The 24007-nt window shown below is 42.9% G+C and overlaps 1 protein-coding gene across 1 annotated transcript in view; it reads left to right on the top strand.

Annotated features, from left to right (window-relative positions):
* The first annotated feature begins 11422 nt into the window (after positions 1-11422).
* LOC148152539 (thyrotropin-releasing hormone-degrading ectoenzyme-like) overlaps positions 11423-24007 on the top strand; it is a 45505-nt gene continuing 32920 nt past the window's right edge. The window contains exons 1-2 of the mRNA XM_088003543.1: positions 11423-12614; positions 20763-21007. Coding sequence (XP_087859669.1) covers positions 12120-12614; positions 20763-21007 — 740 coding nt within the window. The 5' untranslated portion in view covers positions 11423-12119. The remainder of the gene's footprint in view (positions 12615-20762; positions 21008-24007) is intronic.

The raw sequence follows: 24007 nt of genomic DNA on the forward strand, positions 1-24007 counted from the left end.
TCCTCCAGCTGCTGTGGTTCTGTTTCTCTCTGCTTTGAGTCAAACCAACCTGTTCCCCTCCTGGCCTGTGGGGGCGCTGCACCAAGAACCACTGAAGGAAACTAAACAAAAACCTCTGAAGACACTGAGAGCAACTTCCTTCTTCACCAGATGGAAACAAAAATGGAGGCATCAGATTTTAGCAGTTGGAGGATTTCTCTTTAGTCTTTGGTAAAAGACTAGGAACCATTTCTGCTGCTAGCGCTAGCATGTTTGTTTTGGCTGAATTTACCCAGAATGCTCTGCATCCACTTCCTGCTTTTGGAGCGGTCTCTGGTCCACTTGGTGTTCACATATGGATTCAAACCGAACCACAGTTCACTTCGACCGAACCGAGACCGAACCAGCTTGTGGGCAGGTCAGAGTTCACACCTCACCAAACGAACTGGAGTTGGATTGAAGCGGACTGAACTGGGCTCCTGTAGATTTTAAGGTCTCATGTTGAGTCGTTCAAACCCACTTTTGATTTGTCCATGTTTGGAGCTGCAACGTGCAGTTAAATCTGGAGCTGCCCTGTTTTCTTGGTTGCCGCCGTCTCAGGCCATGGTGACGCTAAAGCTAAACGGTTTTATTTAAATTAATGGTGCATTTATGACCTGATGCCTTCTAGTCAATGTTTTAGAGTTCTGGTGTTGGTTTGGTTCTGCTGGAGTTTACCAGCTCCTCTCCAGGAACTTTCTGAGCATCGTGTTTCCAAGGAGTTTCCTGCGCCGCTTCGGCCGAGTCTGACGAGTTCGCTGCTTCATCTGAAGTGCTGTAGCTCCTCAGTCCTCTTCCTCTGCTGGTTGCCATAGGAACGACACCGGGGTCACAGCAAGGCAGCTGTGTGTTACACGGAGGCATCGTAAGGTTTAATCACACAGACAGCCACTCAGACACTCCTGCCAAGCTCCAGATGCATTGTGGGTACCGAGGGGACAATTTGGTTCAAGTGCCGCTGTCTGAGCACGACACACTCAGATACACTCACACGAGCCTGACATGATTCACTGCGCTGACTTACAACCCAATTTGCAGGGAAGAGTTTTACTGATGACCTGGCAACCCGCCGCTTTTTTATTTACTATCTGGCAACACAACATCACATTTCCTCCGACGCACGTGGGCCGTTCCCCCCTGAGCATCCATCCTCCCAGCTAAAAGCTACGTGTCAGGACAAACACTTGAGCCGAGCCGTTTCCACAGCGACAAGAAGCCCAATTAAAGCCAGCTCGCCAATTTACCCATCATGCTTTGCCCTGGGTTTTGTGTCGTCTCATTACAACAAGCGGTGTGTTGTCGGTACATTCTGCATTATCACAGCAGTGAGTGTGTTCTGGTGCCAGATGGTGATGCATTAACCATGCAGCCATTAGGAGGACATTAGAATAATGAACAAACTGCCTGTCTCCTTCACTGGGAGCAGCAGAGACAGGAAACCTGTAGCAGAAACGCTGCCTGAGAAAAGCTTCAATAATCGCCTCCGGTTAGCAGGAAGAAACCTCATCTCAGAGGAAACGGCTCAGGAACTCTTGGTTCAACATCAGCAGCATTAACTCTCCTGGATTTATGATTCCTCAACATTTAAATCAGATTCTTATCTGGACTTTGATTAGGCCATTCCTTTGTAGAATTGCTGTTGTTTGAGACGATCTTCAGCTGTCAGATGAACTCAAATTTCCTGCAGTGCTTTGACACACAGACTCCACCTGTTTAACAGTTGGTTGGGTTTGGTTGCCTCCATCGTGTTGCTGTGTTGTGGATAAATCTTGTTTTAGTTGAGACACAAATTTAATCTTTTTCATGCTGCAGTAAGAGGCTCTGACTCCTTTCTCTAGCATCACTCCTTCTTTATTGGTTTAAGTTTACCCAAACTTCCTCCATTGGAAGACTGGTGGTTAAGCTCAGTGTCTTCAGAGGTTTTTGTGTCATTTCCTGTAGCGGTTCTTGGTGCAGCGCCCCCACAGGCCAGGAGGGGAACAGGTTAGGGTTTGGTTGGTTTGACTCAGCAGAGAGAATCCGGTAGATTCTCCAGTCAAACCGAATCTCCTGGACTCTCAGTTGTAAAAACACCCTGGAGTTTAACCATTTTGAGGAGTTGTCTTCAAATTCTGCAGATTGAGACTCAGTACTGGACCATTCAGCAGATTCAGCTGCTGAGAAATAGACAACTTTGGAAACCACTGACTGTTGCCAGAAACCTTGAGAAAGAGGAAGCAGCTTTGGAAGATGTGAAAATTACTCTTATACCTTTTAGTTAGAATGTAATATGTCAACTCGACCTTCCTCGTAATTTACAAAGTGCTCTGAGTTCTTCCTTCGATATATTTAACTTCCTTTGTCTCTCTGTCCTCTCCTTGGTGTGATTTAGAGAGGGATGGTGAAAAGCTCCAAACAAAACTATCACACTCAGTGTTAGATAACATCTCTGCCTTTGTGCGTCTGTCTAAACGTTCTGCCATCAGATCAGAAAAGCGGCGAGCGGCGAGCCAACCGATCCGCCCAGAGACGAGGATGGATCGGCTCCCAGTCCCTTTGGAAAAAACGACGAGAACTGGCTGTTTTTTCTGCGATATCTGATCTTTCTTTCTGCTTGAAAACGATCAAATGAAACAAACTGAGGCTGTTTAAAATCCCAGTTAGGTGCAGGTTTTACTGGGGGATTGCAGAGAGCAGCCTCCAAGCACAAACCAGCTCATTCATCCTCCATTCTGCCTCATCTGCATTCATTTAAATACCAAGGTGAAGTGTTAGTTTGTTAGCTCAGCACCGAGCTCCTGGGTTGGATCCTGTTACATGTAATGTGGAAGAGAAATCCTCAATTACTCCGCCGTGCGTGCTCGTGCACACTTGTGTGTTATATGCTAATAATCCCATGGAGGGTCGAGGCAATCAAAAAGCTCTCACTTTTAATCAGCGTCACACAGAGGAGCTCGCGCTCACACGAACGGTTTGTTTGAAACCAGCCTGACAACTCCAGCACGGTGAGACACGCACACAAAATGACAAATTAAAAAATATAATGGCTGTCAGAGGCTGCATGTGAGTGAGTAACGCACTGTGACAAACACTGCGGTGAATTTACAGTAGGGCCTCGTACGCTTCCACACCCACGCAGCTGTGCAGACGAAACGGGGAGGAATGACAGCGCAGACAGGTAGCTATCAAAGAAAACCAATCTGGATCATATTTGTACAGGGAGCTGTCAAACACACACTCTGCTGCTGCAATTCCTGTGTCTGCTTTGGTCTCTGAAGTGAAGCCGGACTGATGGTGGACGTCAGAGGAGAGGAAAGGCATCAAATGCTTAAAAAAAGGAAAATCTGAGACAATGTGGAGCAAAGATAAACGCCCAGACGGCCCATTTCCCTCCAGAATACACACAGCTAGATTAATATGATACAAATGGTAACTTTAATCCAGATATTCTATAGTCTGTTTATTAAGTGAATGAAATAACCGGAAAACTCCAGATTCATCACCTCAACCAGCATTAAAATATTGGCTCCTGTAACGTTGTGGGACTTTAAACACCCAGAAACCCAAAATCAGGACTAGGATCAGTTTTTAATCCCAGGTGATCAAAAACTAACTGATCAAGAATCTGTCATTTACAAAACGCTGGAAGGAAACTGGGAGACTGTTTACATTAACTGGTTAACTGAATTTAAATGTAGCAGACAGATTAAAACAGGTATTTAGTCTGCAGAATGGCTAAATAAGGCTTAATCTGGTACAACTCCGGCCACTAGGGGGCAGTAAAGTGCAGTGTGATTCTTGGTATGTTAGTGAAATAACCACACAACCTGACTGAATGACGGTTGGACGTGGTATGAGGCAAATTTTCGACAATAGTCTACAATGGATTAACGTCGAGCCTCCGAGGATTGGATTTAATTTGTCCATCAGATCAACTGGCATCGTGTGTGATGATTCAATCCAGTCGGTTTCTTAGCTACTCAGCTATTCAGGGTTTGGTAAATCAAGAGTCATGCTTTCTGGTTTGGCTCTTTCAGACAGGAGAACGCCTGCAGTACCTAATCCATCTTTTGGTCCAATCCATATCGAAACAAGCCACCATTTTCCGGTTGAGGACCCTTAGAAGCCGAGTTATGTAGTGTTGGCTTGTGGTGGGGTGTTTGACCAGCTGTTGGGACTTGATGGGACGAGATGGTGCTGATGCTGATCACTGGTTTCTTCGCCAACGAAGCCCAGGAGACTTCTTAAATGACAAGTCCAGACATGACAGGAGTTAAGAGTCTGTGAAACCGACATTAAAGTGAACTCTGCTTTATTTCCCTCCATCATCAGACATCAAACATCATCAGTTATTAATCTCACCCAGAAACAGCAAGGATCTGTGCAGAGCGAGCTGACCACAGGATGCTCCGTCAGGCTGCATCTGCATGGCTCCCGCTTTCATGTTCAGAGATGATGAATCATGGATGGATTTGTTCTTTCAAGGAATTTTAAAAATATTGATGTTTAGATCCTGCTTGGCTCTGCTTCCAACAACATCGCTCCTTTCTTTTTTTAAATTTCTCAACTGCTACCGTTAGATTGGTGTCAAGTGCAGAGACCGCGCACACACACACACACACACACACATTCTCACTATCTTTCCTAACAAGTGATACACATTCATTACATTTTCTACCCACTGTGTGTGTTCTCTGCTCTTGACACCAATCTTCCCTGAGGCAGAAGAGTGTGCCGCCCACTTAGAGCTCTCTCTATCCTTTTCTCGTTCGCTCAGTCTTTCTCTTTGCGGCTGTCTTCCACCTTGATCCAGTTGGCTGAAATACGACTCTAATTGACCGTGCAATGTCAGAGTCTGTGTGTTCGTCAGGGTGTATGCACTGACCATAAAAGCTACCGTCCTGACATTGAATAAACCCCCATGAAAAGTGTCTCTTCATCAACATTAGATATTAAGACATATATTTGCAAGAGAATAATCCTCTCATTCTGTGAAGTGCCTCAGATGTAAATCTACACCTTTTGTCTTGTATTGGATGTGGATCTATGAATATGCAAATCGCTCCTTGCCTCAGTCTCTGCAGCTCGCCTCCAGCCGAATCTTTCTCCATTCACTGCTTAACAAGTGAGTTGTAAGTTTGGAGACTGTTACATGTTCAGACAGGTAGCCGGTTTGGAAGTAAATGAGGTAATGGCACTGGGATGCCCACAAGCCAGCACATCAGCTTTTCTCTTCATCTGCCACTCTTAGCTACATGAGAAATGCAACATTAATGAACAACACCAGCCTAGAGCCTGGCTTTGATTTTCCAGTTATGCTCTGGTGTGTCGGTAATGATGGATAAATCCCATTCACATTTGCCTGGTCTGTCAAGTAACGCCCTACGAGTTGGCAGGATTGATTCTTAGGTATATTTATAAATGAGATGGATGTGGGCTTCATCTTAAAACAGAATTTGTTCGAAGACTTTTGTAAATGCGTTGGATACCCCTGTTTTACACACGTTACAGTCTGTGAAGTTGACATTCACTTGATCAGCGTTGAGACACTGAGGCTTTAGATTGTCCTCAGTTTGCTTTGTTCATGTCCTTTTTGGTATAAATGGATAAAGTAGCTGCCTGCATTTCTAGATGGATTCTTCAGCAGTTGGTGTCCGCTGGCAGTGTTAGCAGCAGGTGTTGTCGGTAACCTCGTTGAATAGGGTTACTTCAAGACCTTGGCAGAGCCAAAACATTTAGAACACCTCATGTTTGTGAAAAGGTCAAAGGATGATGAAACCCTGGGATATCTTGATAAAGATGAGCACAAGCAGCATGTGGAAGCAACAGGCCATTAGTTATCAGTGGGTTAATGGCTTTAAATTAAATTTGTTTTATTAAACACTCCAGAATGCCATTTTTTTAATGTGGTCTCAACGGTGCGCTCACACCAGCCCCGTTTAGTCTGGTTTGTTTGGGGAGGCATGAGATACTAACTCTGATCTGTCTGCAAACCTCAGTCTGAGTTCGGTTGAGGTGAACTCTGGTGTGGTTCAAATTCACCAATTGGACCGGAGACCACTCAAAAAAAAGGAAGTAGCAGGGCGTTCTGGGTAAATGCAATCAAAACAAACGCGCTAGCCTAGCGCTAGTGGGAGAAATGGCTATTGGTCTTTTACCAAAGGCAAAAGAGAAATCCTGCAACTGATAAAATCTGACGTCACTCCATTTTCATTTTCATTTAGCTAAAATGGAGGTTATGCTCAGTGACTTCTCTGAAGAGGCACTAAAACCATTTCTGTCAGTGGTTCAGGCTGCAGCGCCCCCACAGGCAAGGAGGGGTGCAGGTTTTTAAAAAACTAGCGTTTGGAAATGTTAGCAGGTGAGCTTGAGGTCAAGAAATGTATTTTTGGTAATGTACAGCAAAAAGACAGAAATTAATTATTTGTAATCATGACAGCATGCTTCATTTTTAAGGATTAGCATCATGCTAATGCTCAGCACATTAAGGTTAGCATCGCTATGCTATTGTTACCTACACATGTACATGTTAGCTAGCTAATTATGGTAATGGAAGGACTCTGTGGCTTCCTCTGTCTTCTGTTGGTGAACACAAAAAATTATAATTACTTTGATTTCATATTAACAGAATTTAATCATTCATAATTATTCCCTTTATATAAATAACTACAGGTTGTACAAAAGTTGTTCCAGCACAAATAAAGCACAGCAGATACTAAATTTATTCTGATATCCATGTTGCAAATACATGCCTCATTAAATTTAAACTGGTAGAAAACTAGGAGAAAAGTGTCAGTTCCTGGCATGGATTTTTCTAGCTGTTCAAAGTCGAAACAGGCTGGTGTTGCTGGGTTTTTCAGGCATTTTTGACCATATTAGTTCCAGCTTTTGTTTTTCACATGCAGTTGTATTTTTGTGTTCAGATCCCATGCTGAAAGAATTGTTTGTTGGATTCAAATCCTTTGTGCTGAAGCGCAACCGTCTTCAAACAACAGAATACTGAATTAATGCTTTCTCTGACTCCTCCGAGGTGCAGGCCTCTGTCTCCTGCCAAGCTTGTTCTGTCTGCTAACACCCACGTACTGAATGCAAACATGTCATCATGCTCCACACTGTGGGATAAAAAAATTTGATACCTTCTCTTCTTAACAAGGGGTAGGTCTGATCTCCTCCGTAAAGCTGTCGGGTTGTGATTCAAGCGACGGTGTATAACATCGTTTGGCCTTTGAATCTTTATTCAGAGCAGAAAGTTACTCAGCAGAGCTCTCAGTTTGGAGTGCAGGTGTTTGAAGGATGTGTGCGCAGTTTGACGCTAACCTTTTCCAAAAGTGCCGGTGTGGATCCATTGAAGTCAAATGTCCCTCTAGGATAAGTAAAGTACTTTTTCCATTCAAATCAGACATTGTTGTTGGCAACAGTCTTTTGGTCTTTAGCAAAGGTTGTGCACAAACAGCAATCCAATTCTGGGATTGTGTACAAGACTCTGCCAGACAGCCATTGATCTTTGTTGGTGTCTATTTAATCTTGGGGACAGTGCAGGAGAAAATACTGTATTTGTTGCCACCACTCATTTGTCTTCGCCTGAGTTCAAGCATTTTGGACTTATTGCTTCCGCTGACTTGTGTTACTTTAGGCACAAATTACAACATGGACAGATACTATTAGAAGGCACTGACAAATATTTATTAGTGCTGCCTTTTGTGTCTTTAAAAGACTTTATTCAATAAAACCAGCTTTGTTGAAAGGTAATTCATGTAGCTTTTGAATGAATTGATTACCACCAAACTACACCCGACCGGCTATGAGGATTTACACCAACGGTGTAAATTTAACTGAAATCAGGAAAGTATAAATGCGAAATGCAGTAAATAACTGGCTTAAAGAGGGAAGCAGAGCTACAGGCTCTAGACCCGTATTAGTGTACACGAGGCATTTCCTGCTTTAAGCTCTGAAAAATGTGCAGAAACGCACCAATCACTGTAAAATTACCGGGTCATGTGAAGCTCAATGAGGCGCTCAGCGGCCTGTGTAAACAGCCAAACAGTTGGACGTTTGGATGCTGATGAGGTCGCCGTGGTAACGAGAGGAACGCCTGAGCTCCAGCGCAGGGCCAGGTAGCGTTTCACAGCTAATTGGCTTAATAAAAGGAGCTTAAGGTTGCAGATTATGGTTAAAAATAACAGGAAGTGATGATAATGTTGGCTCCAATTAAATTCAGATGAGGTTCATAGTCATATTATTACAGTACAAACACACACTTCACTGTGTTTTGAGCCTTTCATGTGACAGCAACACAAACTGTGAAGTGGAAGTTAAAGTAACTGGTTTTCTAAATATTTGTTATATTCTCTGTCTATACAAGTAAATAAAATCCAACTTCTTTCAGTAGATTTGGTGAACAGAGTCCACTGTGTCATTTCATTTCAGAATAATCCCTGGTGCAGATGGAGAGGAGGAGAAAGTTGTGGGTTTGATTCCAACCCCTGAGGTACACCAAGATGCTGTAATGTTTGAAATGTTTAGTGAATAACAGCAGTTATATAAAAACGCTTTGTGGTCCACATTATGAGATAAATTGATGTGAAATGTGTAGAAGTGATCTAACTCTTCCCCATTGTGAAACATAGTGGTGGTAGCATTATGCTATGGGTCTGTTTATTTTCATTAGGGACATTACGTTATGTCATACCTGCTTGTCTCCATTAGTTAGGTCAGCTCTATAATTTTTACCTCTACTTTGAGATGTAGTTTTTATTTCAGCCTCTTGGGGGCGATAAGTGCTGGTTTGTATATTGTCCGATCAAAGAAGAAGAGCAAGTGGAAAATTGTCATTCCTTACAGTAGAGTTGCAATTTTTGTTGTCTCTTGAAAACACCAGATCTATCTGTATTTCCTTAAGATGAACTTTGTTGTTGTTCTTCTGCTCGTCATCCAACCTGTTATCTTTGGCGCCACCTTCTGACCCGGATGATGATAGTCTCTGAAAACATATACAGGTCACAGAATCAGAGACAGGTCAACCCTGATGAAATTTTCTTCATTGCGGTCTTGATTTGGTGGAAGTGAACTCTAGTGCGGTTTAATGCATATGTGAACACTAAGTGGACCGGAGACCACTTCAGAAAACTACAGTGCAGGGTATTCTGGGTAAATACAACCAAACCAAATGCACTAGCCTAGCGCTAACGGCATAAATGACTCGTTATCTTTTGCAAAAGACTAAAGAGAAATCCTACAACCTCCCCACCATTTTTGTTTACTTTTTATGAAGAAGGAATTTACGATCAGTGTCTTCAGAGGTTTTGTGTTGTACCGTCCGTGTTTCTAGGTGCAGCGCAACAGCGGTGTTGTTCACCGTTCTTGTTCTCGTGTTTACCGCTGAACTCGTGTGGAGACTTTATGTCCTGTTCTCCGGGTTTAGCGCCTCTTATAGGACCGGGGGAGGAAAAACAGCATCTTGAGCCACGTTTGTTTCCGTAAATGGGTGACAGCTCAACAGAACGCCACATAAAAAGAAAACAAAAACTTTAATTTTATGGACGTCATGTCCCCAGGTAAAGTACATCCCCTTCCGCCATCATGTGACGTGTATTTGTACCTTTGTTTGCGCGCGTGAGTGTGAAGACTTCAGTTGCCTTCATCAGAGGAACACCTAAGCGGGGTTTGGTGGGTGCAGCTCTGCATCACTCCCCTCTCTTCCCTCCTCTTCCTCTCTCTCGGTCAGCGCGTGCCTCTCGGATGGAGCAGCAGCTCGCGCGCACTCACTCACTCACTAACGGCTGAACAGGAGCAATGACAACTCTTCCTCCTCCTCCTCCTCCTGGCGGGATGGAGGGGTGCTGATCAGGAGCCGCTTCATCATCACCGTCATTACTGTCAGCACCGCCATCACCATCATCATCATCAGCACCGGGAGCGGAGCGGAGAGAGAGGGAGGCAGCGAGGGCGGAGCAGCCGCTCTCTGTGGGCTTAAAAAGTTGAGGAGGATCCGGTTTATTACCGGAGCACCGGAGGGGGCTCGGACCGTATCCTTCCCCCACCCCGCTGACACGGACGCGGTGTCTCTGGATTCACCGGGAAACCCACCCGCCGTGGTTCTGGATGGATTCGTTCTGGATTCCGGGTCAATAACGGACCTGCTTTTTTTTGTTCATCACCCAGAACCTGATGTCCGGTGCTGTGACGGATAAATAAATACTTTGTTCTTAATTATGTTCCGGTGTTTTAACGGTTCGGCGGGTTGGTGACTGTTCCCTGGAGGATTTACGGTGATCTTAACGGATCAATAACGGATTTTCAGACGTGAGTCCGGTCCGGCGGCTTTCCCGAACGACTTTCACCGAGCTGTGCCGGGTCCAGCGGATCCCGGGACGGCTCCTCGGTGACCGGCGTCTGGCCTCCGCCGCCCCCCGGGGACTGAGGAGGGGGCGAACCGCAGGCAGCACAGCAGGTGTCAGGGAGGGAATGTTCCCGGGACTGGACAGGTCTGCTGCCCCGGAGGGACCGAAAATTACCGAACGCTTCCGAACGAACCCAACGGCGGGAAAACGGGAGAAGTTCTCCGAGGATTTTATTGTTTCTTTAAAATTAGCAAATTTTTATTGAGCAGATCAGTCTATTCTATTGCTCAGTAACGATCTAATCATTCTCAAAATAGTTGTAGAATAAATTTTCAAAATTTTTACCTGTTATTCTTAGCTCAAATTGTCTAATAATCGTGAATATAAATCCTATTTCTGGATTTAAATCCAACAAACCAAACAGTTTGAATCAGTTTTTCTCAATAAATTCCTATTAAAATCTAATCTGTTATCAATAAACCCTAATCCAATTTCAATAAATGTCAATCCCAGTTATTGATACATTCCGAGTCTCTTAACTTCAGTTCTAATCCCATTTTAATCAAAATCAACCCCTGCTGTCCAACCCTTTCAATCCTGGTTATCAGTCAGTTTTAATCCCATTCATCAGTGGGTTTTAATCCCGCTTATCAATCAGTTCTAAGCCCATTTCAGTTAGTTTTAATCCTGATTATCAATCGATTCTAATCCCATTTCAATCCATCTGCCACACGAGGCGGGAGGAGTGAACGGTCTCCTCCTCTGAAATAAACCCACATGCTGGCTGTAAATTATCCACTTAAACCTCTCCAGAGAAGAAACTGTGAACCAGAGCCTGCAGTGAGGTTTATTAAGCGCCACATATTGGCACTAAATGCTGTGATTATTTCTAATAAGGGCAGACAATGCTAAAGTACTCATCTGGGTAGTTTTAAAATTTTTCCAACTAAAAAATTTAACTGAAAGCCTGAAGAAATGTAGCTTTTGTCTCTATTAGAATGAATTTATGACGCAAACTGTTGGTAAATGAGATTTTGATCTAATTTAAAAGTCCTGACTCAACAGCTCCACGCTGACCTTAATGTTCAGGAAGGCATTTTAATCTCCAGCTGTGTCATCGTTTTAAACCCAAGAGGGTCCGAATGGGCTTTATTTATGCTTTACTGCAGGTCTGGAGGAGCTTTAACTCTGAGCAAATTAACTTTACAGCCACCTGCGGACAATAAGCCGAAGCTTTGGGTCTCCTGCGTTTGATGAAGCTTTGGTTGATGGTCTCTCATGTTGGACGTGTAAAACTCAGCTGAACTCTTTTATCCTTTCTGTTGTTTTGATGCAACTTCTGCAAAAAAGAAACTCAGGAAAACTGAGTATTTTTCCGGTGGAGGTTTCTAATTTAGCTTCGGCAGCTGGTTTCCTGTGAGACTCTATGGATGGTGTTCTCGCTGGATATCCACATTCTCAACAGCATACCTCCTCCTCTTCCTCCTCCTCATCGTCTTTCTCCCTCTCAGTGTCCTGTACAGGAGAAATCGAGCCATGAGGCATTGATTTTCTTCTCGCCGCAAAACCAAAACGCACACGACCATCTCATCCATCCTGGCTTGTCAGGTTTGTTTTCTGAAATGTAAGAAGGGGTCAGTACTGAAGGACGTTCATCACTGTCCGACAGTTAGGTCAGAGGTCGTACCAACAAGCAAGCAGCTCAATCACCCATCACCAGTCTGATCGGAGCGTAGATGAATGATTTTCTGAACTGGTTTCCATAGGAACGTTTAATGCTCAATGGGACTCAACGACAGCAGCCCCGGCGCCATGCGGAACGGCCGCGGCCTCTCCGACCAGTGGGCGGAGTCGGTGGTGGTCCGGCCCCGAACCACAGAGCGCCACATCACGGTGCACAAGCGTCTGGTTCTGGGCTTCGCCCTGTCCATCATCACCCTCATAATCGTGACGGCGGTGGCCGTGGCGCTCAGCGTCCGCTTCGATGACTGCGGTGGACGGGATCGCGGTGGAGGCAGAGGGGAGACGGGTTCCAGAGGGTCCGGAGGGTCGGGAAGACTCAACGGGAGCAGAGGGGAGAGGATGGGAGACAGAGGGGATGAAGAGGTGGTCCAGCCGTGGAAAAACTCCCGGCTTCCGGGGTCAGTGAGGCCGCGGCACTACGACCTGCGCCTCGCCGTCTACATGGACAACTTCACCTTCTCTGGAGAGGTCAGCATCGAGCTGGAGTGTGTCAACGCCACCAGGTTCATCGTGCTGCACGCCGACCGCCTCGAGGTACGTTGGCCTGAATTTCCTCTAATCTCAAGGGAGGTTAGCAAACTTTGTGTCTGCAACAACTCAGCTTATGGGAGGACGTCTGGTGCAGAGTAAACTCCTGAAAACATCTTGAGCTTCCTCAAACCCAATCCAGGTAGATTTAAGGCGACCAATTGTTCCAGAGCACTTTTAACCTGATGGATTCTGTGCTAGAACCTTACATTCAGTCTTTTAAAGCTTAAAAATGTGGTTTTATTGACCATTTGCAACTATCACCAAATGACGGTGAGGCGCCATGATGACAGAGTATTGAAGGCAGCGACTGATTATTTTTCCCATTATAGCCTTGGCTTCAACTTGTTGCAGTTAAGCTAATTTGTTTTTACAAAAGTTTAGAATAACTAGCTTGGAAAATTAGCCATAACTTCTCCCTTCTGACATGTTTGTTGATTTGATAAAATTGGCGATTTTGTCTTAATTCACGCCACATGATTTATACCACTGATTCATAAATGCTGTTTCTCTTACGTCTGGCGCAAAGTTAAGCATCCAAAAGTCTAGATGCTAACCCGTTTTTTTCATACACGGTAGGCTACATGATGGTGTGACATTTTCTCCATGTTACCAACGATTAACCATCTCCATAATGCAACATTTGATTTCATGTTACTAATCTTACAAAAGAAGTATAAATGTTAATCTTATGATGTTCGCTCCAAAAATACGAATACCAGTTCTTACGATTGAAGCCTCCTTATTAAAATGTTTTCCATAAAACGTTTAGTTTACATTGAACAAAGTGACTGATTTTTTCCAATATGCATTTCGGTCAGAGACAGCAGTTTTTAGAAAATTTGGAAATGGCTTAGAAACTGACCTGCCTGGTTTGTGCAGCAGACCGCGCAGAAACTTTAGATTATTTTACAGTGAAACATTAGGCCACGTACTGTCTGTTTTTGACTAGCTTTAGCTGTTACTGTGCATCTAGTTTGTTTTAACGTCCGTCATGGCGGAGTGGGTTGCTTTCTGAAGAGCATGACGTCACAAGGCTCAACGCCTCAAATGTCCAGATGTGACTTTGCACAGAGACGGTAAACTTAAGTAGACCGAGAACCATAATGGTTCAATAAATCCTGACTTTACTGAGTAAAATTTGGAGCTGTTACGACTTTGGTAACTTGTCTTGAAATAAACTTCACATCCCGCAGGCAATCTTTCGCAATAAATCTTGAAATTCTAATTGTACATTTGTTTATGAAAACTTTATAATTCTTATACTTGGAAATAGTTTTTATGTCTTCCCTTTTTTGATGCTGAACTCCCCAGCAGAATAAATATTCATTGGATCTGTTCATCCGTCTCCTACGCTCCTGTTTACAGCAGCAGGTTGCAGCATTTATGACGGCATGAACTGATTCAGAACTGTATTTATTTTCCAAAGCAAACAGTGTCCAGAGGCTGGAGACACACTTCCATTACATGGCGAGTTAAAAATTTGCCTCAGAAATTCAAACAAAACTGTAAATTATTTTGAATGAAAAGGGAAAGTTAAAGTCAATCACAACAAACCTCGTTTATGTATTTTAAACCACTGTATTTGGAGCTAATTTTGAATTGTTCATCCATCCTGAGAAAGTTTTGGTTTTGACTGACACCATTTTTGATATTTTAGCCGTATTTTATTGACTGTATTGAGATATAATTCAACATTTACAGTAAAAAAAACACATTTTAACCCTTTATATATCTTTCTATAATCCCCTGAATGGGTCGTTTCGTCTAAGTGATCAGGTCTTCTGTGAAATATTCAGTGGGAATCATGTTGGTGACATTTCTGAACCAGACCAGTGACCCCATTCTGTAAAAACCTTTCCAGTCAGAACTGATTCTTGTTTAGGTTACAATGGGACCAACATTAAGTTTAGTTCATTCAGGTTAAAAAAACAAGGAATTCGTGTTTATGGTTCACTACCAAATCATGCTGAAGTTCACGTCTCAAACATGAACTTGTTCTTCATTTATCATATTTTACTTCATTCAACAGTTAGCATATCAATTCAATTATATCATCATTTAGTCCCTTGCCACCTCATTTATCTCTGTTTAATTATGTCCTGACCAAATCCACATCTACGCTGTTATTTCTGCTACTTGCCTAAAAGTTGGATAGTTGAATAAACTGTTCAGGTTTGTCATGTAGAAAACATCATGAATCTGGAGGCTTGTTGCACCTAGCGCAGTGTTGTTAGGTAACACTGTGCTGTAACACTGCGCTGTTACCTAGCAACCCAAGCATAGCTCCGCCCACATCATTATTAGACTTTGTCCACACATAGAAGAGTATTTATAAAAAAACTGGATAGTTTGATAATCAATCAATCAGTCAATCAAAATTATAAAGCACCCTTCATACTAAAAGCAGCTCAAAGTGCTATCCAGAAATTGCTTTCTGCATCCATTTTCATGTGTATAAAGTGTGAGTAAACATTTAGGTAGGGGGTGTGGCCAGCAAGAGCTTATTTGCATAAAAGTGACAGAACCCTAAAATATTTCATTCTGAAAGGAGAGCAGAAAAAGCAGAAGTGAGGAGATTAAAACCTCATTATCTGAGAACCATTTTGAGCAAAACGGGTAAGGATTTCAGCTATTCTAGCTTGTTTTAAAAGAAAGCACAATAGATTCTCTTTAATGATCACATTGTCCCCGTTTTTTGATAGCTGCTACTACTAGCAAGGTCTACCTAATGAAGTTGAATTTTTGTGGCAATACGAGGACATTGTCCTGACCCATTTGGACCACCAGGAAGGATGTGCAAAGACGGATCGTCATCATCGGTGACCTGAATCAACCAAACGTGAACAAAACGCTGGTATTTGTCAGTTAAAGCCAAACTTAAACCTTACTTTAGTTACAGATTTGCATCATAAAATGCTGCGACTTCTGAGTGTGTATTCATGCATTTTAAATGAAGCTGAGCTAAAACAGCAGCAGAAGCCTTCATAAGCATTTCCTTAAGATGCTTTCCCAAACAAGAGTGTGTTTTCAGCCAGATGTCTGCGTCTGGAAGAAAACCCCAAACAAAGAAACCCTATTCCCACTTTCGGCCTCCCAGATTCCTCTAACGAGGCTAATTAGCTGCCAAAGTTGCTGCTTCAGCCTGAAGTGGGATGGCAGGAGAGCGCCTGGGAGAAACGCCGCGGCAACGTGATTTTTCACAGCGCTCATCTGGGCTAATGTGAGAGATGGATAAATGTGTCTAATTTGGGCCAGGGCCAATTAGGAGCCCTGCGGCCTGCCTGGTGTTTGTGTCCGGCTGCAGGTGAATTAATGGCTGTTGCTGGGAACCAGGCAGCCCTCCTAAGGTGGCCTCACACTTAATGCAGTCTGAAAAGGTAAATGGCCGCCATGTATAAACCCAGAAAGCAAAAAAAAAAAAAGTGTAAATATAGCAGCAGCTGGTGGGGGAGGAGGAGAAAAATGTTGAAATCTTTGGATTTTCGAGCGATTCCAGGGAAAAAAGCGGAGAAGTTTCTGCTGACCTTTTTAAAATGAAAGGAAAGCCCTGCAGGCAGCCGGTGGTGCAGCTCATGTCAATGATAATGAACAAGCGGCGCCTCTTTCCGCTCTCATTTCTGCTTCCTCCGGTCGCGTTCCTGCCGTCCTCCGGCTGGGACGCTCCGGCCCTTTAAATCACGGATCCCCGGTGCTGGTGTTTTAACACCCGGCCCGTCTTAACGTGCGTATTGATTGGTCAGCTGATCTGACAGGACGGTGAAAGTGCAGAGAGGCTGCTGGGAAGCAACTTCACCGCTCTAACCTTGGCTGATTCCTAAAGCAGCGTTTTTATCGTTTTTCCATTACAGCCGGGCCGCGGTTCATTACCGGGTCAGACGGAGCCGTCAGATTTATTATTATTCAAACGGAGGCCGACAGGAATGTCAGCGTACGCTCTCCTGTGATCGCAAACCAAATCTATTTAGGATGGAGAGTTTTCAGTGACAGGAGTCTGAAACCAAAGGCTGCTGGAGCACGACAATCTGACAGCCAGCGCTGCTTTTCTTCTTCTTCTGCTCTCGGTTGATTGATGTTTTCACAGATTCTCAGTTGAACTTGGGCCACGAATCAACCTTGATCCAAGTCATCCTATAATACTTCTGGCTGAAGTGACATCCAAATAGAGAAACCCAATTCATATTTTCTGTCAGATCCTTTTTTTTCTTTTCTACAGCAGTTTATTCTGAACCAACCAGCTAAATTTCAGGGATCCGTTAGCAAATCTGTTAGCTTAGGCTGCGTTCATAACAGGCGACATAGGGCTGGACAACAAATCAGAAACAATATCGGTAGACATTTCATCAATATCAATGATTGATATGCCTAATAGAATATTCAAAATATAGAATATTTATTGAATTCCAATCCAGAACCGCACAGCATTCTGGGAGATGTAGCCAGAGGGAAGGCTTAAGTCGCTCAACCTTAGCTAAGCAAGGTTGGTGGAATCAACCAACTCACTCATTCTTTGGTTGCCTAGCAACAACCTGCTGGGTAACAAGCAGCTTCAAGTTCCCCCCAACTTTGGTTACCTAGCAATAACTTGTTCAGTAACTGGCGCAGCAGCAGTTTAAGGTTTTGCCTCATAACTGCTTACAAATGAAAAAAAACAAAACAACAATGACGTGAAGAGAAAAACTGTGGATAAAACAGGCAGTATTTCGAAAATGTAAAATAATTTTTCTCGGAATTCTGGCTTCTCTAAGAATTTTGACTTTTTCTCAGAGTTTTTTTCTCCAAATCCAGGCTTGAATCTCAGAATTTTGTGATTAAATTCTGAACTTTGATGGAAAAAAACAAAACAAAAAAAACTGAATTCTGAGAAAAAAACGTCAGATTTTTTTTTTGCAGTGACCCTTCCTGCGTCCTTCACTTTCAAGTTGTTTCAATACGTCAACATGCAGGGACGAGGATCAAACTGAAATTGAAATAGAAATCTGTCAAAAGCGTTTAAGTCTTCCTGATTAAAAGCAAGAACTAAAGAAGTGATGACTGGTTTTAAACCACAGTCTCTGTTTGTAACTTATTGAATATTTTTGACAGTTTTGAAGCACCTGGCTCCCCACGGCGTCTCCCATCCTGACTGAATCACACCAAGCCGTCCTCAGTGGCTCTTTACCAGCAGCTCCAGGTTTTTACAGCCGGGATAATAAAGAGTTGTGTCCAGAAACGTGACCATGTTTCCAGCGGGGAGCGTCTCTGACAGTCCGGCCAAATTAAAAAGCAATTTGAGGCGTTTGAAGGCGCCTCGGAGCTGCTGACTCAGCAGAAAAGCCTGAAACAAATCCGTTTAATCCCAACGTTTCCTCTCCGTGTCAGCAGCGCCTCTGTCCTCATCGACCCATTCCTGAACGCACCGTGCTGCGGGACCAAGCAGCACTCTGCCTCTAATTGGATGCAGAGGTTGGGAAGAGCCCGTCCCAGTAACACCAGTTAGTTAATGTGGGCTTCATTACTGGCTGATAAGTGGTTGAGGTTTGATCCTTCCTTCTGCCGGCTTTCAGAACCACATCTGCGTCGTTTTATGTTCTGTTTGGGCTCCAGGGAGCGCCGTAACTGGGCCAGTCTTAAGTAAATATTAGCAGTGCAGGAGTATTTCGGTAAGAAGGTCAGACAGAGAGTACACAGCGAGTAAAACCAGGCTCGGCTTTGTTTCTCTGTTTGCGTTCAGAGCTGCGGTGCGGGCTCGGTGTGAACCAGCTGCAGATTTCAGGAGGAAATGCAGGAAAGGATCGAATTCAAAGTGGAGCAGAATCAGGAAGCACATTCCTTTTACTGACTCTGAAAAGTGTGGTGTGCGTCTTTTAGTACCTTGTAGGGCTTAGTTGTAATGAATCAATTATTGAAATAATTAAACTAATTTAGTAATCGGTTATAGTAGCAGTAAATAGTAACTGATTTATCATTAACTGTGTGCTGCTTCTTTTTGTTAATAACATTTAGAGCAGTAATTAAGCCAAAACTGTACAAAAATATGTACATTTTACATTTTGAATAAAAACGTGGAATTGTTTTGTAAATATATTTTAGCTGCAGATGAATCCTTTGCTACAAAGATTCAAGCATTCACAAAAGGAATGCTGTTATTGCATTGTAGGCAATAAAATTTTTATTTTCTTATTTTAAAAAAATATTTGTTTTATTTGCATCTTTTAATATAAAATGTTTACCTTTTGAAACCCAGAAATGTTAATGTTTTTTCTAAAAGAAAATTGTAAATTGGTCACACAATTTCTGGGTTTTTTGATGGAAATGATGAAAATTTCCTTTTTCCTATGTACAATGGACCTACTATGCCGTTGTGGATAAATGCTCTACAGTCATGTATGTGGACATGATTGTAGAGTAGTTATATAAAAAACAGATTAAACCGGAAATGTTAACATCGCTGTCTGAGCTCATTTCTACGTAAAGTATGGCAACAAACTTCTGACCAATCACGGCGCATCTTGACTCAGCATATTTGCGGTATTCCCGAAATTTTCAGTCTTCATTTAGCGAACCTTCCATACTGTAAACCTCATGCTAAGCTTAGCCTTAAGTAAAACACAAAATTTGACTGAATATTTGCCTTCAACGAGGACGGGGCGGTTGACTTTATCTCTTTCATTTTTGTAGTTTCCTCTTTGTTGTGGTGCTTTCCGCGCATGCGTACGCTGCAGTAGCGTCTGCGTGGCGACGTCATGGCGTTCGGCGTAGTTTCAAAATAGACGCCGACGGACATCAGATTTTTTTACTTTTTAACATTGATTTAGCAAAAAATTTCAATCGATAAGTAAATGAGAATCAATATTATGTAAACCGATATGTTTAAAATGAATACTTTTTGGGTTTTTAACCCGACGGCGGCTCCTTCTACTGTTAGCTAGATTCGGTAAGTGGCTGAAGAGGAAGAGAAGCTGATGAAGGCAGAAAACGCTTCAGTGAGGGACAGACTTTAAACTCAGAAGCTGATTAATTTTAGAAAGCAGCTCCTTGTTCTTGTTGCATCGTCTCACACTTGAAAAGAAGCAGTTTAGATTTTTTTTGTGTGAAGTGTTGGGTCCTGCTCCGCCCACCCAGCTGACCCGCGGAGCCCGGTTCACTCTCAGCCGCTGATTAAACCGCTCAGGACTGAGTGGGAGAGCCGCTTCTCTCCTCCATCTTGTTAGTTACTTTGCACCTGCTTGCTTTGATGATTTTTTTTCTCCTTCGTGCTCCGAGTTTGGTGACATTTCATTTAATTACCATCCAATCCCCAGTCAGCTTGAACCTGAGCTGCGGTCTAATCAGCCGGGGCAGGTGAGAGCACCTGTGAGGCTTTGGGCCCGTAATGAGGCGGCGCTGCGCTGCTGTCACATGATTCTCTGCTCGCTCTCACTGCTTCTGTTTCTTCATCTTATGGTCAGTTTGAGCTCACAAAGGCACAACTTTTCCCTTCTGCTGCTATTTGTGTAAATCTGTCACTGGATTCAGCAACATGTCCGCCAGTCAGAGGAACAGCTGGGAGATTAAATGGTTAGTAATGTTGCAGTTTGTCGTAGTTTATCCAAACAACAGAGGGCGCTGTTCTGGGAATCACCAAACACAGACCTGTTGTTTATTTTAATTCAGATGAAGAACAAAAATATTGCACATTATTTCTATTTTATTATAGATATTTAAAATATAATGCATTCATGATATGTATCTAAGCATGGAGCAAACTGTTGCTTTTATCATTATTTTCAACTTGAAAACCAACAACATGTAGTTTGTCGTGCTGCAGTCGGGACAAATCAGACAGAAACTTAAGTTTTAAAATGAAATTAAATGCAGTTTTCTGTTTTAAAAGGGGAATTTAAACCATTTTATTTAGTTTTGGGGTAAAATGCCATGTTTGGTTGCGTTCAGCAGGTTTCATGTCAGTGAGTTGATCTGAAATATCACAGGTTGAAATGTTTGAATCTGAGGAAATTAAACATTTTATTCCTTGAGCGTTTTATTTCAGAACATGAACCATTGATGATTTTTAAAGTTTAGTTTTGTTCTTTAAGATGTTTGCTAACTCTCCTGCGTCAGTGAAGAGTTAGAAAAGTCACACATGAAGGATGTTTGACAGACGATGAACTCCAAACCTCCTCCTCTGTTCAGGTGGACCGGGTTTCCGTGGCAGCCGAGAGCGGCGCCGGCGGCCGGCCTGCCAACAGACCGGGGGGCGGAGTCATGCGCGTCCACCGCCACTTCCCCTTCCCGGCCAATCAGATGTACGTGGTGGTTCTGCACCGTGAGCTGAAGCCCGGCAGGCTGTACCGGCTCAACGTCAGCTTCGACGCCGCCATTGAGGACGAGCTGCTGGGATTCTTCAGGAGCTCCTACACCCTGCAGCGAGAGAAACGGTACACACACACACACACACACACACACACACACACACAGAGCAGCAGGTGGTTCAACTAGAAAAGGTCACAGCCTCACACCCACGACATTGATTAACTCTCACACACCATAATGTGTGTGTTGCAGCTGTCAGACCACACACACTCTCTCACTCCCTCTTTATGAAATTCCCAGAAGCCCTTGTGTTGTTTCTAAGTCAGATCTGGTCCCCAAGGGGCTGATGGGAAACCGGCTTTGAGCTGATGCGCGTGTGTGTGAGTGTGTGTGTGTGTGTGTGTGTGTGTGTGTGTGTTTGCGCTCTGTACCCAAACAGCTAATTGGCTTGAATCCAGTTTCCAGGCTCCTGATTGGCTGTTGCTTTGTGTTTCTGATCTAAAATGTGTTTGTTTTGTGAGGATTCTGCAGCTGACGCCTCAGACGGATCACTGAATCATCTGCTGCTCGTAGCTGGGCTGTGACTCGGCAGCAGACTGAGATTATTTACTGACTGTTTTACTGTAATCTGCAGATAAAGATGATGAGTTTGGTGCTCAGTCCTCTCAGGTGAGGTTTTAAAAACTAAACCTCACCTGACAGTCAGGCTGGAAGAGGAGCCTTATTTTAGTTAGTTTACTCTACCGCATCCCACAATGCAACACAAACCTGCCAGCCGCTTTCCTGTAAGCAGCTGCTAACTCTGGAGTTTGTCTCAGTTCATAGTTTACTGACGTACAGCCAGAAGCCTGAGGCCTGCAAACATCCACTCGCTGTGTTTCCATCAACTTATTTTTACTGTAGGTACATTTTGAAGGATCGCAAAATTCAAAATAAGTTCGGTTAAGTTAGGTTCTTTTTAAAAAAATACTTTCTCAGTTTTTATCATGGATGTAACTGGTTTCCTGCTAGCTTTATGGAAAGCTGTAAAAACACAAATGACCAGCCGTCCAAGTTTAGTTTCCAGCTGAAAGTGATGAAAACATTCATTGTAAGTTGGATTTACGGTGCTGGAGCAGCCATGTTTTTTTAGCTCAGTAATGTGTTAATTAGTGCTAATGAGTCGGAGTCCTGTACCTGCCAAGAAGCTGCTGCTTGTTTGCTCCAGTCAGACAGCAGCTGATGGGGTTCTGTTCAGCAGAGAGGAAGAACGGGACCGGATCAGAACCGAAGCAGGACCGTCCAACGTTAACCGTCGTCGTTCTGATCCGTCTCTACAGTAACGTGATCGGACATTAAACAGGCAGCAGGCTGACCCGGTCCGACTGGGCGATCACAGCAATCAGAACCGATCTGATAGAAATAACAGCAAACATCAGCAGCAGACAGTTATTAACGCTTAAGGAAGCTTCAGAGGAACATGCTGTCTCCACAGGTTGTGTTTTCCCTCTAATAGGTGAAATTATCGCTCCCACTTCAGCTTCGTGCTGCGTCGCCTGCCTGAGCCGCTGCAGCGCTGTAGGTTATCATTTTAAAACCATTATCATCAACAGTCAGAACATTTCAGTCAATGTGTTACAAACCTCCAGGGAATACGGTCCGACTTATAAAACACAATATTTATCCCATTAGTTTACTTTATTGACATGTAATGAATGGAACTTAAAAAGATCAAGTAGAAAGACGTTGCAGTAAAAATCTTTATTCCTTCATTAAATCAGCTGCTATTAATGTTTACATCCCAAATAAAACATGAGCAACGTTTTCTCATTCTGTCACAATTGAATAAAACAAACTACATTTCAACAAATGTTTCATCTCATAAGAATCTCCATAATCTAAAAAAAAATTATATTGAAAAATACAAGAATAATCAAACAGGAAGTGCTTTTATTTTGGAAGAACCTGAAATATCCTCACAGCTTATCAAAAGACGTTTAGTGAAGCTTGAACAGGTCGTTATAAACCAGTAATAGACTTGTTACCTTGACTTTAGAGTGCAAGGTAAAGTTTTAATTTTTGTTTTTTTGCCAACTAACTTATGACTTGAAATGTCAAAAAATACAAAAACCAAATAAACAAAAATAAATTCTGTATATTAAATCCTTTTTAAACTAAAAAACTAACACATTTGTTACTCTCTAAATGCATCACTCAACATATTTGATGCATTTTCCTTAAGTTTGATAAAAGTCTGATAGTTTGTATGGAGTTAATTTCCTGCCATAATGTTCTACACAGATAAAACTTATTTTACAAACAAAGTGTCGCTCCTTCATATGAACCGCTCTGCTCTCGCATACATGAACTAGAACCAGATTTTACTGTAACTTTTGGAAATTCTCCTATAGATGTTATTGGCAGTTGTCTCGGTGGCGCCCCCTGTTTTCATAGTGGAGTAAATACTTCATTGACTTTTGGCAGAAACTTTCCGTAGTTTCAGATTGTTCCGTATGTGATTGGAGATCAGTTTAAACTCCGTACAGTTTTATTTGTTTACAACATTTTGGCAGGAAATTATCTCCGTATTCTTTGATCCAAAGATTAGAATAATGTAATTTAAATTTTTTCTGTTGGATTACAAACTACCAAATAATCTGCAGTTGTTGTTTTGCTTTTCATTTCCATCTGTTAATGTTTTGTTCGTATATAAACAAAGTTTATCCAGGTGAGTTTGTGTCTAACTGATTTAAAATTAAGAGTCTCTGTGTTTATTTATCCTTCATTTTTTACGTTAGGAATCGGCAGCGTTCTCATCGTGACTGTTGTGTCTGTTGGTCTTCCGTTCCTCTTCTACACTGCAGAGTAAATGAAGGAAACCGGCTGCGGTTTAAACCACTGATGCTTTTCAGTCGGTGTGAAAACATCCAGGAGTATAAAAATGTTTTGCTGCTGAACAGATGAATTTAATTTCTGCTGCTCTGATGATTGACCTGATCTGCAGGTCAGGATGACGGGAACGGTCTAACGTGTTTTTTCTTTATCATATTTCTGTCGCCTGCAGGCGATGATGTGAAAAAAGAGGAGGGAGGATATAATGAGGCGATATAAAACCGATGTAAAAACTGGTTTTATCTTAGTTCGTG

The sequence above is a fragment of the Poecilia mexicana genome, unplaced genomic scaffold, assembly GCF_051168715.1.
Source record: "Poecilia mexicana isolate PSO_F unplaced genomic scaffold, ASM5116871v1 scaffold_23, whole genome shotgun sequence".
NCBI classification, from domain to species: Eukaryota; Metazoa; Chordata; class Actinopteri; order Cyprinodontiformes; family Poeciliidae; genus Poecilia; species Poecilia mexicana.